Source organism: Oryza brachyantha, chromosome 6 (genome assembly GCF_000231095.2).
Source record: "Oryza brachyantha chromosome 6, ObraRS2, whole genome shotgun sequence".
NCBI lineage: Eukaryota > Viridiplantae > Streptophyta > Magnoliopsida > Poales > Poaceae > Oryza > Oryza brachyantha.
The window spans coordinates 18,648,952-18,671,530 of record NC_023168.2 but is presented as its reverse complement, the minus strand read 5'-3'; the positions used below and the strand labels follow the sequence as shown (position 1 = coordinate 18,671,530).

General features: G+C 36.9%; 2 protein-coding genes across 2 annotated transcripts; both read right to left on the bottom strand.

Annotated features, from left to right (window-relative positions):
* Positions 1-1,388: 1,388 nt before the first annotated feature.
* On the bottom strand, positions 1,389-2,427 carry LOC102719877 (protein GLUTAMINE DUMPER 3-like). The gene has a single exon (XM_040525416.1). The coding sequence runs from the start codon at positions 2,330-2,332 to the stop codon at positions 1,769-1,771; it is 564 nt and encodes a 187-aa protein (XP_040381350.1). The 5' UTR covers positions 2,333-2,427; the 3' UTR covers positions 1,389-1,768.
* Positions 2,428-15,585: 13,158 nt separating this feature from the next.
* On the bottom strand, positions 15,586-21,994 carry LOC102719597 (probable histidine kinase 1). Its single transcript, XM_040525287.1, has 12 exons — positions 21,117-21,994; positions 20,912-20,968; positions 20,572-20,799; positions 20,174-20,267; positions 19,892-20,098; positions 19,421-19,551; positions 19,143-19,192; positions 18,703-19,004; positions 18,490-18,593; positions 17,589-18,308; positions 16,477-16,656; positions 15,586-16,151 (listed from the first exon to the last, which is right to left on the bottom strand). Exons 1-12 carry the CDS (start codon positions 21,819-21,821, stop codon positions 16,020-16,022), a joined length of 2,910 nt encoding a protein of 969 aa, XP_040381221.1. The 5' UTR covers positions 21,822-21,994; the 3' UTR covers positions 15,586-16,019.
* Between the last annotated feature and the right edge of the window lie 585 nt (positions 21,995-22,579).

Genomic DNA, 22,579 nt, shown 5'->3' with positions numbered 1-22,579 from the left:
CGCTGCATTCTACTGGTAGTAGAATTTAATCTATACCGTTAATTTATTTTTATCGGACAACTAAGATTAAATTATACTAACAACAATATTAGGTGTGGTAGAAATTTGAATGTGTAATATCGTCCTTTTTATTGTGATCTTTATTGTCAAAAAAAATTATAAAATAGTAATAATCAATTAATTAACAAAGTATTAAAATACTCTTTTAAATCAATGGATGAGATTAGTTATACTGGTAATATAATACTACCGGTAAAATGCACCGAAGATCCGAGAGAGGTATACATACACACTACATGGATGGCATGATTTGTGCCTCGGCAAGTAGCACAATGGGGAATGGAAATGTGACCTGAGATCATCTGGGATTTTGGAATCAACAGGGACAGCTGAGCTCACTACATCCGTATGTATCACTTGGCTGCTGAATATTGCTACTGTCTTGTGATTCCAGGAATCCTTGTGCGAAGCAGTGGTTGCTTGATTCTGCATATATTTGCATGCATCCATCGGCAGCCGAATCCGATGCAACAGGAGAGCCTTCGGTTGGTTTCTGCAGTACGTGGATGACGAAACTACCATCTACTTTGTACGACAAGAATACATATGACGAGATAAACATGTCTGAAATATACTCTTCGCCCACTGTGTTCCTCAGATTGTTGCAAAAATGATGCGAAAGTTGTTTAGGCCTGATATTCAGAGTGAATCGCGTAGGTCAAGATAAGCTGACAGTTTCTTGAGCCAATTTACAAACAGACAGAGCACAGTTTGGCTCTGAATTTACTTGGCAGCTGTAGTGTGGCGCCATGTTTGTTTGGAGATAAACATGAGCTGGATATGTCACCAAGAATCTGTCTGGGAACCTGACCCACTCTGCTCTTCATGGACAAAACACCATCACAATGTTTCATTCCTGGAGGCCCTCATCTGGCTCTGAACATGTTTGGCAGATTGGCAGCTGTGTGCTACTGCTGGATGCTGCATTCACTCTTTACCAATATACCGGAGTGAACTGTAAATGATTGGTCCTGTGAATCACTGTAGTGCAATGGCCATCGAGTTGTCTGAAACCCAAAGCAAACAACATCCTGGTTGTGCAGGTGATGCAAGTGTATGAACTTGACTTGCTTTTCGAGCTGAAACATTTCCATTACGTGATCTGAGTACTGTTAACTGATCAGTGCCACCATCAACTGCCATCCTCATTTGGCATTTTCTTGCACACACGGAATAGTTTAAGTTGGATACTCTCTCTTATGTTTCTTAAACTTGTGGTACTAGTAACAGTTATCACTTGACTGAAACAGATGGAAAGCAAAGGGGAAAAAGATCATAAGGTAGAAAAAAGAAGTGAGTTCGAACATTTTCTTTCTTTTTTGCCTGAATGTCCTAAACTGAATTAAAACAAGTCATTTGTTGAATTTTTAAACTGCCATAATCTCGAAGTAAGTTGTATCATGCTACCATATTTCCAAGCTTAGATACAAATTTCATAACTTTGTGCTAACTTTACAGATCAATTATAACTAACCGGTTTTATGAACATTGTCAAATATGAGTACACAAGATTGCAGAGCAGTTTTAGTTTCCATCTTGCAAAACTTCTAGCGAAGTTTCGCAGCTCATTAATTTCATCCAACCAATCAAGTCAAGAATCTACCTGTCCAGCTAAAATCTAGCACCAGCAAAGGAGGAAAAAAAAAGGAGGGAAAAAAGGCGATCACTCGACCCAAAAAACGAGGGAAAACAGAAGAAACGGCAGCTTTTATTGCGAGCTTTCTTGCTGCCTTGTATTGCTGCTACTTTCATGGCGCCGGCTCGCCGCGTCGGCGTCGGCGTCGGCGTCCGGCCGCGGCATCCGCGGCGAGCTCACTCCACAGCTCGCGTCAATCTTCTTGCCATGCTCAGAGCAGCCGCCGTCGCCGCACGAGCTGGCCACCGGGATGGCCCCGAGCTCGACGGCGGGCCGGCTCGTCGCCGGCATGGCGAGGAACGTCGGCCTCTCGTCGCCGGCCATGATGACCACCACGTGTTCCCGGAACCCCACGGCCGGCCGGGCCGCGCCGGCCGCCGACCCCTTCTCCCCCTCGGCCTCCCCGGCCGTCGAGCCGCCCTGGCCGGACGCCGAGCCGCCGTCGAGGTACCCGGAGAGCTTCCAGTAGGAGCACGCCAGGATGAGCAGCGCGAAGGCGATGAGCCCCAGCATCGCCGCCAGCCCGCCGAAGAGGTACGGCACCGGCGACTGCCACGGGGAGTGCGGCGCCGCCGCCGCCGTCCCGTTCGCCGCCTGTGCCGGCGCGCTCGCGAAGTACTCGGCTCCCGGCCTCATGGCGAAGTACGTGCAGCACAAGCAGACCGAGTTGCACCTGCAGCTGATAGCTCCTTGAGCTCTTCTTGCACTACTAGTTCTTGCACTTGCAGTGTTTTGTTTGTGTTGGAACGGTGAGAGGGATTTTGGAGGTATTTATAGAGGTTTTTTTGAGATAGAAATGTGGAAATATGTGTTATTTCAATTGGATGGAATAACAAAAGACCAATGGGGAAAAGGGTTCTGGTGTGGGGGCTAGTTAGTTTAGAGTATGTTATGTCGTGAGGAAATTGATCTAGCTAATTAATTATTATTCATGGAAAACATTGTTGGTATGGTGATGGAGCCATGGGCTATGGTTGTGTGTATTTTATCTGCTATTATATCACTGTCATTACAGTCAGTAATATAAAAATAATATTGTTTCTGATCGTTAAGTTTATCTCTAGGTGTAAAGACCATACGTTATACTTTCCTTGTTATAAGAAAAACTAATTATTATTGTTAACCATTTGGTTAGGGAGGACATGGTGTAAATTTTGGTGCCTATACAATTGTGATCCTCTTTATTTCTAGTTGGTGCGTGGAGACATCAAGTTATACTTTCTCTGTTAAAGAAAAGCTAATTAATATTCTTAACCAACTTGTTTAGGGGGATGTTTAGGTAAGTAAGATAGATTCTTGTCCTTGTTGATTAAGATTTGTTTTCCTGGTTAATTAGTGGAAGCAATGCATGAGGATGTTTGATTTTAGAAGTTTCCTATGGTGTGTCAATTTGTGGATATAGTTTGGTTCTAATTGTGTCACATGTTTTGGTGAATGAACAATCAAGTTTGTGTGATTAATTACTGTTCTAGGACAGCTGTAGTTATGCATAAACAGGTGGTTTAGACAATAGTGCCACAGGGGCTAAGCAGTATGCTAGCAGCATCAACTTGTTTCTGAAAAAGGCAAGGGAAAAAATATTATTAACGAAGGAACCATGCATTTTTAGTTGCTCTGCATTAATGATCTTGCGGAATTAGCTTGACAAATTTAACAAGTCAATTTCTAAAATTTCACAACTCTTACCATGCATTAATATGGTGAGTTGTGTTGTTTAACAAGTTAATTTCTTAAATTGCACAACTATGCCATTATATGGTGAGCAAATTAATTAGGAGTAATTGATTGTATTGTCTCTGTGGACAATACATATTGGACATCACAAGAATGATTGATTGTGCACTTATTATTGGCAGACTCCAAACAAAATACAAAAAGGGAGTAAATGACATGATTAGGATCGATGTAAGTAAGCATATCGTCCTTCTTTGTTGAAAATTAATTGATGCCTCGATGGAGATATATGTTCGTAGTTTTAATTTTATCCTATTAACCTTAATCATGGCCATTTTTTTAAAAAAATAATAATATCATTTTCTTTTTAGTTTTTCTACTTGTTTGAGGTATCGATTGGTATGGGGAAGCAGTTTTTTAGCACTCGGATGTATATACACCCGTTGCTTGCATGCTATCTAAATAGTCATAAAAAATATGAAAAAATTTAACAAGATAGTTTAATATGAGTTATATCACTCCACCAACATGCAAGTTTAAATTAATCTTCTACAAGTTTTACAAAAATAACAAAAAAATTATGAATATGTATATACTTAGTTTCAGTTTTATTTGTTTTTTTTTTGCTACAACTTGTAGAAGTTGAATTTAAACTTGCATGTTTGTGAAGTGATATAACTTATATTAAACTATCTTGTCAATGTTTTTATATTTTTTGATGACTATTTAGATGACATACAAGTACACGGGTGTAGAGGGTGTACCTACACCCGTGTGCTAAAAACTTTTTCCCATTGGTATGGTGCTTCTCATAGAGGAGGCTTCTCGTGCGATTAAATTATATGTATGCTTGCATTTAGTGGTTTCATAGAAATTAAGGGTAGCTTTTCATGATGAAAGGCATTATAGATTGTATGGAAATATGTGATAGTCATGTTGATTGATTAGCTTTCGCGTGTCCTTTCTCCATTAGTTTCTTATTAACCGTGATGGCATGCAGTTTACTCCATAAAGTTGTTTAGATGAAATGTAGGTGGATGCATATATGCTTGTACGACAAGTACTAATAATAACTTCAATTAAAGCCATGTCCTTATCCTTAAGCATCAATTTATCTAGCTTAATCCATCACTTAGTGGAGCTTTACCTACAACAAAATAATGTGGATTACGTCTGCAATCTTTAGATATATAGCTTAGTAGCGTGACAGGCTCGGTTTGGTGAGTGGAGAGGACCAATAGAATGTTACTCTCTATATATTATAGAATCACATATCCAAGAAACTAGATTAGTCTACTTGTCCTACTCCTTTAACCTTTGCTTTTAGCCAAAACATATATTCCCTTCATAAATCTTTCCTTGCCACTTTTTGTTAGGGAGTATCCCTCTCATTAAGTAGTAATTTTTTTACACCAACAAAGAGATGTGTGGAACATATAAAATGATGCAATGGCTTTGCATGTTGCTCTTGGTGTGAGCTTATCCACAACAGAGAAAAAGGGGCCCAAAGCTAGCTAGGTTTGTATTTTGTAAACATTGGTGGCAAGACATGCATGGGCATGATGTCTTGGTTTTGCACACAAAATGTTCTGTACTCGTCAACAAAGCTGAGTAGGGCTGCGTTCGACTGGAGTAAAATGGGGTGTTAATTATCCGATGTGAAAAATATAGTAATAGATTAGTATATGATTAATTAATTATTAATTATAAAATTATAAAATTATAAAATATATTAATATGAGTTTTTAAGCAATATTCCTATGAAAACTTTTCGCAAAAAATACACCGTTTAACAGTTTGGAGAGCGTGCGCGTAAAAAACGCACGAATCCGAGGGTAAGAAAGTGAGCAGCCGAACGCAGCCTAGGTAGGTTTGCACCCCCATTGAAATGGAGGATCTTTAGATACACTAAGCAAATTTTGTCAAAATTCAGGAAAAAAACGCCTGCATTCCAAAGTAACTCTCATTAGTTGGAATTATATCAGAATGCATCTACACACGAAGGATGGAGTAAATTCTTGAGAATACTACTTTTTAATAATGGATAAACCGGCTGCTGCATTAGAGAGATACACAATCCAAAGCTATGTGGTCACAAATGTTCCATGCGCCAAAAAGAGTTAAGATAGATATTACGTTCGTTTGGAAGGAAAAAGAGAAAATATCCTCTCATTTCCAATGAGCATACTTTCAAATGGCTAAACGGCATATTTTTAACCAAAAATTTCTATCTAAAAGTTGTTTAAAAATTATATCAATTCACTTTTAAATTTGCAATAGCTAATACTTAATTTATTATTAATTAATGAGATACCTCATTTTATATGATCATCCTCTTCTTTTTTCACTCACTCTCAAACATACCCTAAAGCAACATGAAATTCTAATAGGATGAAGAAATTGGCGAGTTTCATTTTGCGTATATCGTCTTGCTATACATCCACGCATGCGAGCTGGACACCTTGGTGTTCAAACTTCAAAATGGCCTTAGACAATTCTTGAGAAATACTCCTTCCATCTTAAAATATGATGATACTAGGTAGGCAGTCCCAATGGTATATTAATGGTGGTTTCTATTCTTATTAAATAGCTTGTTACATAAGCAAAATAATGACATGACAACGTAATTAATGAAGAAAGAAAGTGAAAAACTTAGAAATGATTTTCTAATGAAGAAACCAAATCTTCTCTTCACCCAATGCACCAAGAAACCATGAATTTATTATTGAAGAGAAATTACTAGTTTCCAATGGGCATGTGTTACGCTTACCATTGGTGGAATAATATAGAGTTAGGAGAGAAAGAAAAAAACAAATATTACTTAAAGACACCTTCACTGTGGAAAATGGTTTCTATAGATGATTTCTTATACTATAACAACTGTGTCGGTTTCTTTATTGGGACTGACCTTAGCTCACATCGTTTGTCCCAAAAGAAGTTAAACTTGAAGCAATTATTGCATTGTAGTTTGTAAAAGTAAGAAACAAATATATTGGGACCAGATAAAATGAGGAAAAGAACGTTAATATTTCATAAAATAAAGAATAATATAATATATTTTTATTGGTATGCGTAGGATAAATGAAAAATTGAAGTTATTTTAAGACCGGAAAAGTAGCACAAATGTTAAGTTTTTTCTTCAAACGAGGGAAATTGAACTAGCACCTAGTTTTTGCTACGTGTCACTTTTATGTTGATTCATGCTCTGATCAATCACGCATACTTTCATGCACTTTTTGATGGGAAAGTATTTAAACCCTCAAATAGTAATAAAAAATGTTCCCTCATTTGTTGCATGCATCTAAATAGTAATAAAAAATTTTGAAAAAAATTGTGAAGAATAAGATATATCAATACACAAACATGCAAGTTCAAATATTACTTCTACCATTCATAAAAAAACAAATTGAAATGTGAATATTATACGTATACTCACAGTCATATTTGTTATTTTTGTTATGGATGGTAGAAGTCATATTTGAACTTGCATGTTTGTGTAGTGATATATTTTATATTAATCTATCTTCATAATTTTTCTAAATTTTTAATGACTATTTAAATAGCATGCAACAAACGAGGGGACATTCCCTCGAGGGTTTAAAATCCACTCCTTTTTTGATAGATGCATCGAGCTCTTTCAAAACGCCCTTCTTTTATACCCGTACACGTACCTATGCTATATTAGATTCGTGCTTCTACCATCAAGAGACATATATACGGTATACCTGTAAGCTATCATTTCCTATATAGCTGGAGGCAAACGTGATTAATTCGATCAAGATCAGCTGCAGTTATAGTAGTGACCGTAACTTATACGGTTGCTGCTGTCACTCTGTGATGGAGATCGGACCGGTCTATACTGGTATGCACATTGTTCAAAGCACTGTAGCAAAAATAATGTAACTTATTTTCCATAACTATCAAAAAGATCAGATAGTCTTTCATATTTAATCAGTTAATAAATACAGCCACAGAGCTATGAAAAAGTATGAATGCATAATTAGATGACTCCTCATATGTAAATTAAGTCAACTTCACGTAAACCATGTATATCAAATCGTGGTTACCAACCGAACAACCCTATGCAATGAAAGCAAAAGAGAGAAAAAAGAAAAAAAAGAGGAGGAGAAAGATATGTCTCCACCACTTTTTCTCAAGTAGGGAAACCCTCCTCTTAAGCTTGGCATGGTGATTGATTAGTTCCACTCTTGGGGAATCCCATCGGTACAGCCCATGGGTTTGTGCCATTACAGTTTGCCCCAGTACTACACACCTACTAATTAATCTGCCTTTTTTTTTCATTTCATTAGTGCGAGATGGGGGGCAGGCATCGAATTTTTCAGATCAAAAAGGCCAATTAATTAAGCTAGCTAGCGTCCTCGATCGCTTTATCTCATGCATGCATGTGGTTCGGCTCGATCGATCACATGACGGATGGATGGATGGATTACTGTTGGGTGGTTATGTGGTTTTGTCCGTGCTAAGTGCAACGGTAGAAGCTGCTGTGCGACGTAGGTGTCGCACTCGGTTCGGATTAAGGTTAATGTCATTCTGACTTTGACTCCCAACACGCATAAATATCGAACTGATTTGATTGACAACTGCGTACGAATATGCTAGCCGCCAGAGGAGTTAATTAATGTATATAATTCCATCGTCTTTTTTTTATTTGACGTCGGGGATACATTCGTCTTATTTAAAAATATATAATTATTAGCTATTTTGTTATGATTTAATTTATTACTACAGAAACTTTAAGAATGACTTATAATTATTATTTTATACATTTGTAAAAAAGAAAATTTGAATAAGACGAACGGTCAAAGTTAACGGTGTTAAATAGTACAGCGGAGTGAGTAGTACTGTAGAATTAAGTCAGTGGTTATAGTGCTATGGTGGCAATGTGGCATGTGATCTTCTTTTTTTTAACTTTAGTTTGTTTCCCTGTTTTATTTTGGACCATATACTATTTACCATCCTCTTCAATGGCGTGTTTGCAACAATACCATCCTCTGGAGTGATTTTAGTTATTTGTTATTTGGGCCCATTGGATTGTTTTTTTTATCTTGCAGCTCTTGATTGCTAATTTAGGGAGTGTTCGTTTGCAATGGATTCAACGGTAAAGAAAAAATTCCACTCATTTTCTGTGAACATGTTTTCCAAACTGCCGGATAGTATTTTTTTCGTAAAAAAATTTATAAAAGTTACTTTAAAAATATATTAATTTATTTTTTAAGTTTATAATAGCTAATACGTAATTTATCATTCACTAATGAGATATATACTTAATTTATCATTTACTAATGAGATCTCTTGTTTTGCAGCTAATGCCACCTCGTCTTGGCAAATAATTAAAGTCATTCAAAAGGATGTCATTTGGTAATACATTATTGAAAAAAGATGAGAAATTGTCCTCAAAAAATCATGTTGTTTCGATCCCCGGAAAGTGCAATTTTTTTATATTTTTTCGAACTTCAAAGTTTTAAGTTGATCCAATATTTGAAATTCAAAACCAATTGATCAGACCCCACAAACAAATTAATTCATTTGATTTATGTATGACCGAAAACTTTTTGATGTCTATGTACACAACATGGCATCTGGCCTAGGGTTCACAGAACCACGATTATCGTGGCGATTATCTTGATAATTGTGCGTATCACAAGGGCACGGTACGTAATAGTTTTGGCATAGGGTTCGATAAATATTGTCCAAATTCAAAAAAAAAAACTAAAAAATGGTAGAAAAATCCAAAAAAAAAAACGTAGTGATAGCTTTTTTTTTTCTAAACTTAGTAGTGAAGAAATTTTTCAAAAATAAGATATGAATGATGAATCAATTCAAAAAAAGGTTGAAAAGTGAATTTACTTGACTTAATTGAGGAAAAAATTGAAGGCCGAACCGTCCTTGAGACCTAATACAGCCCAATTAGGAGGAATTCAAGGTTGCTGCGATAATCACATCAAACCACACGACTATCATGATCAAAACCGTGATTATCGTCGTCTTCAAAATCGTCACAACAATCGCGCCAAACCTCCCATTATCGTGATCAGAACCATAATTATTGTCATCTTCAGTAAGCTTAGAGCGCATGTATCTTCATTTGAAATAAACACAACCAAGCTGGCACGCCTTGCAATGGAGAAAAAGAAAATTAGGGTTGTAGCTAGGAGGACTATATATATATATAGAAGCTATACATGGCTTCAATATTCGATGTGGATAGATGAGGTGGGACTCAATATGTGTGCATGCAGGATACACATCGAATCCAAACACGTCGACGTACAAAATACAACCATGTGGTGTGTATATCTTCCGAGGCACATTTTCAAATGAGTGTGTGTCTCATAAAGTCGATCACAACAGGATGACCACAGAAATATATGCTGCCAAAAAGACATTGTTATCCATTTTTCTTCTCAGGGCATGGAAAATTCTTGTCTTTATTAATGTCACCAATGATGAGCTATAGGTGACTTCTCTAGAAGTTTATGTGTACACCTGTTGGGCTATATCCTTGATAAGTTTGTATGCTCAAGACTAGGTTGTTTGTCCTCAATCCTATCCGTTTTTTCAGGTTTTATATATGGGTTTATTCCTGCATGTATGTATAATTTGTATATGAGTTTTCTTTTTTTAAAAAGAGAGAACCTCATAAGTAAATTCTTGTAATATATAATACTATATCCGTTTAATATTGTAAGACTTTTTAGTATTGTCTAAATTCATCAATTGATGAATGCATATAATTTATATATATATATGTCTAGATTCATTAGAATTCATATAAATATAGGTAATGCTAGAAAGTCTTACATTGTGAAACGGAGGGAGTATTTATTATCTTCTACGAAACACTACAATGTAATTTATGGAACATATTGTACTCATGTAGGTCATGTACACATCTTGTACACATGATAATTAAGAAAGAAAAAAATTACTATAGGACATCATGGCTTCGCGGTTTTACCTGTAGGACACTACACGAAGTGAATTTTAGGGTAAGACACTATAAACATGAAAATTAGCTCGTGAAGATAGAATATTCATTTATGATAGAATAGGAGTGAGAAACCGTATAAAAGTTCTAGACCTACATGTTAGGTATCCCATGTGGCGCAACGGAGTAGTAAGAGAAAGGCTAGCATCGTCGTAGATGCGGAGGCTAGGGTGATGGAGTATATCGACGACCGCCGATGGTATTTGAGAACGTAGAGAGACATAGAAATAGAGAGATGATAGACCTAACATATGGGTCTATGGGTATTTCAGAACTTTTATGTGGTTTATCTCTTCTATTCAGCCATAAATAAATATAATAATAGATACAGTGTATACGAGTCAATTTTTATGTTTCAGACTAGCTTTCCCCTAGAAATTACCTCGTGCGGTGTTCTACACCCAAAACCATGAAGTCACGATAAAACTTGCCATTAAGAAACCACCCAAGATACCAAAAATATTATACCTCTAAAAATTAGCTGACATGCATATCAAATCTAGAAATTATTATAACATTTTCTTAAGATAATAGTAGAAGCTTATTTGGCTCGGTCGATTGTGCCTAGGTCATTTTGGACTGGTGCTAATACTTGTGTTAATAAAGCTTTGGCAACTCCAGCAGTGCCCTATAACTATTTAGATTGAGCCAACTGCTTTCAATATCATCAAAATTTAGATAGCTCTTTGACCTTAGTAGCGTACCGTAGTAATTAAATTTGGTTAAATCAAACCATTGGGTCTTTTTGGGAAGCTTAAAATTATGAGAAGTGGCTGCTTCTTAGGATCTGATCTAGAAAAGCTGAGTTTCTCATCTTTTTTCTTCTAGTTCATTTTCTAGATTTTATAACTACAGATTTTCAAAAATTGAGTACTGCTTGAGAGAGCTTATGACTTTTAAAGATTTCGTGAGAAGCTCCGGCTAATAGAAGCTCCTCCAAATAGGCCCCTCTAGGCACCTCCAAGGCTCCAAGGCAGAGTGCTTAGTGAGGTGCTTAACAACATGATTAAGCTAAGTATTATACTGATTTTTTACACAAGCACCTCTCTTAGCATAGTGCTTAGCTTAGCACTCTGCATGGAAGGTGCCCTTATATCAAACCAACCCAGATAATTGAAATTCCAGCTTAAAGGCGTTACACATGTGTACAACCATGCGAGTTTGCTAAGGCACGAGATCTGTCGTCACGTTAAAGCTTCAGGACGACGGCCGCGCGGGGATCCGGGCCCAGTGGTAGCGTCAGTTACTCGCTGTCAGAAAAAAAAAAAGAAAAAGGAAAACAAGGCCGTCGGGAAACAGCTGCTCGACAGCATAGAGCAAAAGAGGGGAACAGGTCGCCTACGTAACGGCCCCAAAACCGTTTACGAAAAAATACCGTCACGTAGTAACGGCACTGTAACAGAATAACGGCAAATGAGATCACTCGAATATATACTTGGAGTACCACTTTTAGTTCATTGATTTTTATGTTTAGGTTTGATCATTCGTTTTATTATATATATATATTATAATTATTTTGCTATTATTTGATTTACTACTAAATAAACTTTAAAAATTATAAGATTTTAAACATAAATATAAAAGTCAACTAATTAAGTAAAAAAACTAATAGAGTGCTATTTGTTTTGTTATTGGAAATGCCAAGAATGCACCAGAACACCCGATGATGTGTAAAGGTTTAGTCGACAGAACTGAAAGGTAGTAGCAAAAACTGAAGGTTCGTTTTGTTTTGTTGGAGACAGCCAGGATCAAGAACATTTCTCATTTTTACACGTCTTGCTAACCCTAATTTTGGCATAGTAGTTTTTGCATCTTTTTCCTTGCTTTGAATGATATTAAACAATATTTCTCACTTTCATCTGTTGTTAACTTTACTTATTTAAGGGATTGAACCAGTTTTAGGCTAAGTTGAGCTAAAATTGTCGCACAAAGCAGGCGATATGCTAATTTTGTTACCTACCTTTTACGTTGTGCACTGTAGATATTAAAACTTACACTATAAATTTCACTAATTACATTGCAATTATTCTAACACACTATACTTAAGTATATGACATTAACGATCATATACGAGAAAGGTGACTGATATCAAGTAAAAAATATGACAGCATCTTTTTGGCGAAGCCAATTTTGCTATAAATACCATTGCTTTCCCTAATTTATTTTTTTAAAAAACACGGTGAATTACTCTTTATTATCACTTATTTGTAGTTTTAAATAAAAAAATGGCAATTAAATTGCCACAGAAAACTCAACCTCAACTTCTCTGCAACACCTGTTGACATGTGAGATGAGATACCATCGAAACACATCGCTCTCAGCAGATTCGTCAGTGCGTCTACTCCAAGTCTCCAACCCAGGAGGCTAGCTGCAGGTTTGTGCTGCACTAAACCACGCATTAACGAAACATGAATGCCCAGTTGATGTGCAAGAACAGCATTGGAATCCTACTTTTTGCTGTGTTTTTTCTTCTCTTTTCTTTCAGTGAACTGAATCTGCATCGAGTGCGTTGCACACCTCGTCACTGTCCCAGCATTGTTTTCAGAATCTCAAATACCCTGCACAATTGCATGCATCTGCCCTCAACTGGCCTAAATTTCCTGTGCGATTTATTTGGAATTTTGGATGATGCATTTTAAGCATGCAAATCCATCCACGTGTCTATGCCGCATTGGACGATGCGGAGGATCAGATGGCAGTATCAATGCTACCATAATACCATTTGACATGGATTCCAGCAGCTGCTGATTCTGTTCTGCTTGGGTTTGTGAAACTGCAGGAATGCCTCATTCCTACTGTGCCAAAGGCCTTATGATAACTTTAGCTGCAAACTGAAAGGAAAGGAATCTGAAGGATGCATTGGTTGCTGCCAAGCCTGCCATGGTGAGCTTCCTAGCGAGTTCTTGTTTTTTAGATAATTCCTAGTGAGTTATTGATTGTGATTATGAGCATCTGATACTTATACAAGATGTCAACCCAATGAATTTCAGCAACATGGTTGCAGATTTGCATGGCATCAATTCATTTCTCTGAAGGATGAATAAAATCAGCTTCTTTTGGGGTTTTAAAAAAACAAAGAAAATGCCTAACCCATAAGCAGACTTTGGGTGAATGGATGCTCATGAGTTGAAGCACATTTTACAGAAGGGCTGCTTATCAAGTACTAGGGCATAAGCAAGAAAGATCCATGCACCCAAGCATATCCCCAGCAACTTGGACCCTTCTGGTACCTGCAGTGGCACCATTGCAACTGAAGCTCACTGGCAGAAAATGGCTTCTGACCTCTGTAGCTCCCTCCCTCTTATGATCAATCGCAATCACGATGACGAACAACGATGAGAGAACAATGCATGAAAGAGACCACACCATTGTCCACAAGCTTGATCCATGATACATCAACCCTAACTCAAGCAGCCCTTGTGCTCAACTGCTCTGCACTGCTGAAAGAACTTACTCTCTTAACATGGAGCAAAAGAGAGCTCTATCCATGTCAATGTAAGGTCCCTTTCAGAATGCTCCTTTCACTGCTGCTAGTGACCCTAGCACTTGCAAGCAGGAATAAACAAATGATAAACCAGAACCAAATCTTTATAGAACAGCTCTGGGATCATCTGCCAGAAAGATGATGCTGTTATTGAGAAATGATGCTTCAGGCTTTGAGCATGAAGAGAGAAAGATTTGATGCAAAGAGGAATAAGTAAGTAGCAATGGGATTAGTGCAGGTCCCCTTCAGAAAAAGCAAAGTGATTATTATGTGATGTTTGCTCTGATCCAACATATTGATCTGGGAGGAGATCATCTAGCCTTTCTCTTATCCTTGTGTGGGGACTCAACATGGATTTTTTATGATTCTTGCTAAAACTTGCTATATTGAATGATAAAACTCAGAATTTACTGTGGGCACCTGCAAATATAACTGTAAGAACCTCTGGACCTGGACCTTTTCTTAATGAGAAAACTCCTATTAAAGGTAAAGCACTTACTCTTGCTGAATGCTGAGATAGTGAGATTACACCTTTTAAGCTGGGAACATCTGTAGATGTCAACTGGTACCAACTCATCGCATATAGCATAATGCGCAGAATATGGAAACATAATTATATGGGATAAAAAGCATTAGAAACTTCTAATGGTGTTTTTCGAATAATAGAATCAGGGAAATTTTACAGTCCATGAAACCAATTTGTTAGAATAAAATTTTGATACCTTGACATAACTATATAGAGATACCAAAGTTTTACAATAAAAAATATAATAACTCCTAGTAACTTATTAAGGATGATAAAATTGCTCGTAGAATTAACTTTTAGCCTCTGCACAAACTATGGATGCACACAACCATCCAACGATGATATGGTCACATAAATGGTTTAGCAGTTTGCCCATTATCATAGCTTAACGTGGCAGGTCAGGACATTTTTTTACAGCATCAAATTAGGATAACAGAATATTGCCGAAACAAATCTTTCATCTATAAAAAGAAGAAGAGTGGGAGTGGGAAAGTTTTATGCCAGTTCTTCACTTGCAAGAAAAATGATAACAGAAAAGGACAATAACTTTAATACAGCTGACTTTTGGGTGCAAGCTATAAGTGTTTGAACCCAATTATTAGCGTAAGTTTCACATCAGAAAGATGACGGCTTTAATACAGAAATAATTGGGGTTACACATATATCAATTGCCATCTATTCTATTTTTCTATTTGTGAAAAATAGGCAAAAGCTTTGCACATTGTATTACTCCCTCCCATCACGAAAGGAAGACGTTTTCGATTTTCTAAAGCCAGCAAAAGACAAGAATATTAAGTTCTTTGCATACATAAAAATAAACTACACAAGTATAATATGAAAGTTTTTGTTAGGGTAAACATGGTTACACTATGCCAAAATCTACAATTTTAGACAATGAGCTGCTTTACCATCCTTGGGAAGGTATCATATTTTCTATTATAAATACTTGTAACTCTTAGGTAACAGATAACTCGATGTATCGAAATTTTACACTAAACATTTGGTACCTCTATGTAATTTCTAAAGGACCGTAAAATAGACAAGAACTATGGACAAAATTAACTTGTGTTGACTGCATGCATCTTAAAACAATATTCTTTTGTAACTGGAAGTAGAGATAAAGAGGGAGTTAGCATAAGTTTGCAGCAAGATGTGGGGTAGGAAATAGCCAAATAGGCACACCAGCCAACTCTAGCTTGTTATCGAAGGCCATTGGCTTGATCTGTATTGATTGCAATCTTACATCAGAAACAGGATAGTTTTAATCTACGTTGCATCATCATAAAACTGATGTTGCTCATGATACAGATGGCTAATTGCTAAAAGATAAGAACCTTCAGGAGTACTATATACAAGTGGTACAATATATGTCACATAAAACAAATGAGGACCCTAAAGTTTAGAGTTAGCTATATGATGTTACCGATGGGGCTAGGTCAGAATGCTCTCCAAAAAAGAGCTCTGTCTCCGTCTGTCTCCCAATAGTAGGTAAATGGTTGAGAAGACAGGATACCCTATATTTATTGTGCAGTTGATGCATCCAGAGAACAAGATTTACAAGAAAAGATCGATGTGATTTTCACAAAACTTTCCTAACTACAAATTGCCTTTTCTACTTTACAATAATTAGTCAGTCACTGGGTGGTAAATACTGCTGCAGGCATTCTTTAATATTTTGGAAATTCACTGGCTTAGATATGTAGGAATCCATGCCTGCAGCAAGGCACTCTTCAGCGCTCTCTGCGAAGGAATTTGCTGTCATCTGAATGAAACAGAAGAGTTTTGGGGGTCATACAGTGTCCCAGAAAAACATGAACTTAATATATAGTCTAATCTCTATATAAATTCCTTAATCCTGGTAACCAACATGCTTAGAAATGTCAGACTATGAAATCTACTTAAACTATCTGATTTTTTTGGGCAAATCTAGACTGGTTCTCTAAGAATGAAAACAAGGCACACCATTAGCGGCATATAGCATTGTAAGCATGAGCATTTGGAAATTTATTTTGCAAGAATTTAGGTTGGATCAAATATGTAGCAAGGGAGTGGCCTGTTATAGATTTAGGAAGAAAGTGGAAACTTACCGCAATTATAGGAACCCGCTTTCCTTGCTTTTTCATGTGTGCACAATCAGACAAAATAACTGAGCCAGCTATCATTTGATCGTGTTCAGGCTTTACAGAAGCATCCCAACAGCCAGTATTCTCAAAAGAACGGATAAATTTAGTGGCTTGTAGGCCATCCATTTCTGGCATGTGAACATCCTGTCAAGCAGGCAGCATTAACACTATAGCAGAAGGGTAGAGGTAAAAGTTCCAATATATGACAAGTCGATAAAAAAGGATTTCTGAAAGAAGATATATGACAACTTTTCACTTGGGTGTGTAGATCTTATGGAGATACATATTGATATCAAAGCATGAGGTGAGATAGTAAAAAAACAACAAAATCTAGGACTAGCAAGAATACCAATTGCCCTGGCTCACTTATGACATGGGAACATTAGTGACAGCCAAACATTGCCAACATCAGATAGGGCATGCAAAAAAATAGGTGAACGAAGTCAGTCGACGATTGGCATTTCCCATGCTATAGTTAGGTACAACATGATATGTCTCATTACCCATAAGGTGTTATATTATGGCCGTGTTCGGCACTGCTCCCATAAGTTAACTAAGTCCCCTCTTTTTTTGCGAGCACGCTTTCCGAACTGTTAAACGGTGTATCTTTTGGAAAATTTTCTATAGGAAAGTTGTTTTAAAAAATCATATTAGTCTATTTCATATTTTTTTAATAATTAATAATTAATTAATCATATACTAATCTATTACTATATTTTCCGCGCTAGATAACTAACCCCCACCCTCCATGCTACCAAACGCGACCTATGTCCATTGCCTAAAAGGTTAACAGCTTTGTGATCCAAATTTTTAATGCTAAAGTGTTCTATAATGCCCAGTGAAAAAGTGTCCTATCAATGACTTCATCTAATACTTGAAACTGTTATCCAAAAATATCGACGTAATTTAGCATCCTCAGTGCTTTATTTTTGCATCTTGCAATATGTCAAAGTGAGGCAATTAAAACATAAGGAATAATTACATACTCATGGACTGATTAAGTAAATATGGATTACCAAAAAAATATGCTAGTATAGAATGTACAGCTAGATAAATGAAAATATTTCTTGCCATACCATCAGGATAATATCATATTGGCGCTTCTGTACTGCACGAATTGCTTCCATTCCATTATTTACAATATCTAATCCATGGCCCAGCTGCTCCAACATTGATTTCGCTACCATTATATTGACTTTGTTATCTTCAACAAGGAGAATTTTTGCCTTATTGCTACTTCGAGAACACTTGGATTTCTTGTGAAGTGACTTTTCTTCATGAACTTTGCATGGTTCCCTTTCCTCATGAATTGAACCTGAAACTGATGTTGTGTCACCTTGTGAACTGGAATCCCGTTCAACTTGCCTATTCAGGTCAATGACCATTGCATTGTCATGCTGTTCTTCATTTGTGCTCCTAATACTAGGACTATTTGATTGATGAGCAGTAGAGGCAGAGTTTGTAGAATGATCTTCCGCTAAAACAAAACCATTTGAGAACTGCTTGCGGTCCTCTAGTATGTTAGGAGGATCATAGAACAGAAGGTTGCCACCGACCAACTTGGTGTTGTTCATTACTGAAACTCCAGATGACAATAGATAAGGCCGTGCTTGTGGCTTGAAAAGGAAAGAACCTTCTATATCACTAGTAGTGAAATCACCACGAGAATTGGGCATATCATCTGGATCATCACTGTTATCCTCCTTTACAGGAATTTTGCAAGGCAGGACAAATGAAAATGTTGATCCTTCATTCTCTTTGCTGACCACAGTTAGAGTGCCACCCATTAACTCCACCTAAACCATTGTAAAAATTAGTAATGTTTAACTGTAAGTTACAGGTGATAGCTTTGAGTTACAGCTTGCATTATAGCTGTTTCTGTTGTGTCCGGATACTGATGTTTAATGCACACATAGTAATTTAAAATCTTAATTGTGCATGATACATCCATCCAAGAAAACATAAATGAAAGCTTACCAGCTGCTTGCATATCGCAAGGCCAAGCCCTGTCCCACCATATTTTCTTGCATGGTCATCACTTGCTTGCATATACCTCTTGAATAGCAATGGCAAGGACTTCTCTGCAGGTGATAGTAGAACAAAATAAGTAATTTCGTCAGGGAAAATAAAAAAATATTATAGTAACTATAAATATTTCATCATGTATAACCAATAAATATCAAGAAATACCTGGTATTCCTATTCCAGTGTCATATACATCACAGCGAAGCCAAACAACTTCCTCTCCCTCATGGTGCTCCCCAAAGTTATCATTTGATGGTGTCTGATATGCATCTTCATGATTGGAGCAGCCCAAAGAATCATTATCGCATTTTCTTGGAGAGTCAGAAAAATGTTCTGCAGCAGCATCTGGTGCAGAATGAGCTTTTGGATGAAGCTGCCCACTTTCTACTCTGCATCCTGGTAACCGCTTGTCTAGAACATGTAGATTTATGCCAACCTTCCCTTCATGTGTAAACTTCACTGCATTGCTGGAATGGTTCCAAATACCAAACTTTATCAGACTATAGTACACATTTTTTGTGTTATATCCAAGAAAATGTGATTTATCTTCGCCAGACCACTATACAAAGATTAGTGTGCTTTTTGTGAATATATGACATCCTTACCTGATTAAATTGGTCAGAATTTGCCGAATCCTCAGCACATCACCAGTGACCTATAACAATACATATTCAAGAAATGCTGAAATCAATTGAATAATCTTTGAGCCAGCTGAATCCCTAAATTGAGAAAATCTTGTCTGCTCATAAAATAATTCAATTTTATAAATGGGTAGACCATTTTGGACTTAAGGCAATTAAATTACAGGCCATAGATAAATAAAAACAAAACCTGAAGATTATAGACAAAATGGCCAGAAAAAAATATTGTTAATTCACAATACCTCCAATGGAACATCATCACCTATGGACCCTTCAAGGATCAATTCCTTCTTCAGAGATGCTGCTGCAGTCTGGAGTACATGTTTAACGACTTCCCTTGGTCTAAATGTCGTAGCTTCTAATTTCATAGCTCCTGAGGTAAAGAAAGCAGAAGCAAAACACTTCAGATTTCAAGTGTATTGGACACATGAAAGAGACATAACTAGAGCAACAAATGGAAATGCATCAGCTAGGTTTTGAAGTATGTTTCTAAAGCCATCTCCACTCACACAAAATCACATTTTCTTACTTATTTACCAAATAAAACAAAGTGGAAAGGGAAATATAGATGCTTGTTGCATGCATATGTACTCATAGATTTCTTTTGTTTCTGCGAGAATATTTTATACCTATAGCTAATTCAGAATCTCCTAGAAATCACTTAAAAACAAGACTGACAAAGTAAACGTCTAGTACAATATAATTTAAAATACCTGATTCCACTTTCGAAAGATCAAGGATGTCGTTGATCAATTGCAATACAAGATCTCCAGATGACACCATAACTTCTAGCAACTGATATTGCTCTTTATCCAGTTTGGTGGTTGCAAGAATTTCAGCCATGCTAAGAACCCCTGAAAGAGGAGATCTGATCTCATGTGACATGGTGGCTAGCATTTGTTTTGCTCGCATTGTTTCCTCTGCAAGATGAGGTAAGTATTCAGTGTATTGTACTAACTCAGATGCACTAATTTAATATCATACAAGATGCAAACCTGTTATATGAAGAGATTTGCTAAGTTCTGTCTCCTTGGCCTTTTGTACAGCTTCTCTCACCCTTATGTCTGCCATTTTCTCTCTTCGTGTAACCTGAAGTGAAAAGGAGTAAAATGTATTGTGGTTGAGATCCATGAAGCAAATTATATATAAAAAACTGTATAAAACACAATTGGATCAGCAAACTTCAAATGGTTTGTTAGTGAATAGGATTGCAATACAGGAAGTAGGTTTTAATGTGCATTATTGAAATTAAAACCATGAACCTAATCATATTGTTTAAAAGATGGCAATTCATCAGTAATGACAGTTATCTAAATGTCAATGGATACTTCTTCCAATCGGAAGTTAACATATTTCCACCAGATAACAGAGGACTTTAAATTCAATAAATCACCTGATCTGTTATGTCCATTGCAACATAATTCACACCAATTGTTTCCCCAGATTTGCTAAATACTGGCTCAATGTATGTCACAAAGGTTTTCGCTCCAAACAATGGCGTATTAAATACAAACTCCCTCTTAGTAGGTCTACCACTGGCCATGACCTCTTTCTTGACATTATTCATCTCTTCTATACCCTCACCTGACAATATCTCGTAATCTGTCTTACCAATAACATCCTGAAAAAAATAGGTTATATTTCAACCAAAAGTTGCAATATATGAAAAAGATGAAAAAAAAATGCAAGAATTATTAAGCAGGAAAACTGACAGAAGTGCAAAATTAAATTACCTCATCAGCCAATGTCGGGAAGTGATTAAATATGAACCTGTACCGTAAGTCAACATCCTGAAAAGCGAAAGGGAAAACAGTATCTGTTATTTATCTATTCCCTGTCACTGAATTCATGTTTGTTGTATGGTATTCAACCTTATTTGACATGGTGGTTCAATATATATGGCAAGCTGTAACAGGTATGGACATAGATAAATCATACCTGATGAGCAATAACGATAGGGGCACTTTGAAGAACCAAGTGCAAGAAGTAATCAGCACGTTGTAACATTCCAGAGAATTCCTCAACTGGAGTGTGTGACTGAAGATTCTTTATATTTTCCTCCAACTTTTCCTCCAACGAACGCTCCCTTTGAAGACTTGCCTCGAGTGTCTTTTCTAACTGCATTGCCCTCTCTTTCCAGTACAAAATACTGTCGAATTCTGCATCTATTTTAAGTTCTTGATTATGAGAAAGGTCATCATTCTTTTTGCTTGGACGCTTCCATTCATCTTTATACACTTCATCTAGTATTGGGACTTGCCGTTTAACAGTGTAATAACTTTCATCCTGAAAGTGCTGTTCCTCCAGTATTTGCTGCTTCTTTTGTTCAATCTCTTTCCTCTGTTGGCAAAGAAAGCCGATTTGTTCCTTTAGAAGCCGAGCAGTATTCGCCCTTTTATATTCCCAGTGCTTCACGAAGTATTGCATTTGAGAAATGCCTTTCTCAGAATTTGCCAATTCCAGAAGGCGGTGGAAATCCACGGAAGAAGGCTTCTCTTGAAACTTAACATCCTTGAGTGCATCTTGGCCCTTCCCAAGGTTTTCCATTTTGAACTGCTTCTGGTGTTTATCCCCTATATTCTCAGGCCACATTGATGTGACCACCTCCTCATCCTCAGGCTCAGCCAGGTATTCGTCCCCCATCTTTTTCAATAATAAGCGCTTCTGTTACCCAGTCACATTGAAATCTCACTCAACGTTGCAATCATTGCAGCATAGTTTTCACTTACAAATTATGATAGCCCCAGTACAGCGAGAATGCTATAAGGTCGTAGGTTTGTCGTATAACTCCTCAAGAATCAGAAACTGCTTCTTATCTGCATAAACATCAGGTTTACTCAGTGCCAAAGAAAGAAAATATCCCAGTTGAATAAATTAAATATATGAAATCAATTAGAAAAAAATCTCAAATAGAAAATGGGGTCAAGAAATTGAAAGGATGGTGAGAGCACAATATGATTATACGAAGTCAGTACGTCTAAAGTATCATTTATATCGTGGGAACTTCTGATTTCTGGTGGAACTTAACTATATCCAGTAAATTTCAAAGCGAACCCTTGTGTGGCAAAAATGCCAAAAGGAAGTCAGCTTTGCTGGAACGTCTTTCGGCTTTGATGAATTGATGTAACCAAGAAAAACACTCATCACTGTGGCATCAAAAGCAGACATGAAGATCTCCTTTAAACGAAATTCGAACTTCCAAGCCGTAAAGACGGCACCTTTCCTTCCTAAGATGCAGCTGGGAGCAGCTTTGGATCAAGGAAAGACACAGTGAACAAAAGTAAAAAAAGAACGAATCTAATATTCTGTCATTCTCCTGCTATCAAAAATTCAAACAGAAAATGCTGGCGTAAAAGACGATCGCAATCACAGAGACACAAATCTCTGGAATTAACATGTCC

Bases quoted from the DNA above. Each gene is read 5' to 3' on its own strand.
- LOC102719877 (XM_040525416.1), bottom strand. From the start codon at position 2,332: ATGAGGCCGGGAGCCGAGTACTTCGCGAGCGCGCCGGCACAGGCGGCG.
- LOC102719597 (XM_040525287.1), bottom strand. From the start codon at position 21,821: ATGGGGGACGAATACCTGGCTGAGCCTGAGGATGAGGAGGTGGTCACA. The intron at 19,005-19,142 runs GTAAGGATGTCA...GAACCATTCCAG, and splicing joins ATTCTGACCAATTTAATCAG to CAATGCAGTGAAGTTTACAC. The intron at 16,152-16,476 runs GTAAGTTTCCAC...TGTTTCATTCAG, and splicing joins AGCGGGTTCCTATAATTGCG to ATGACAGCAAATTCCTTCGC.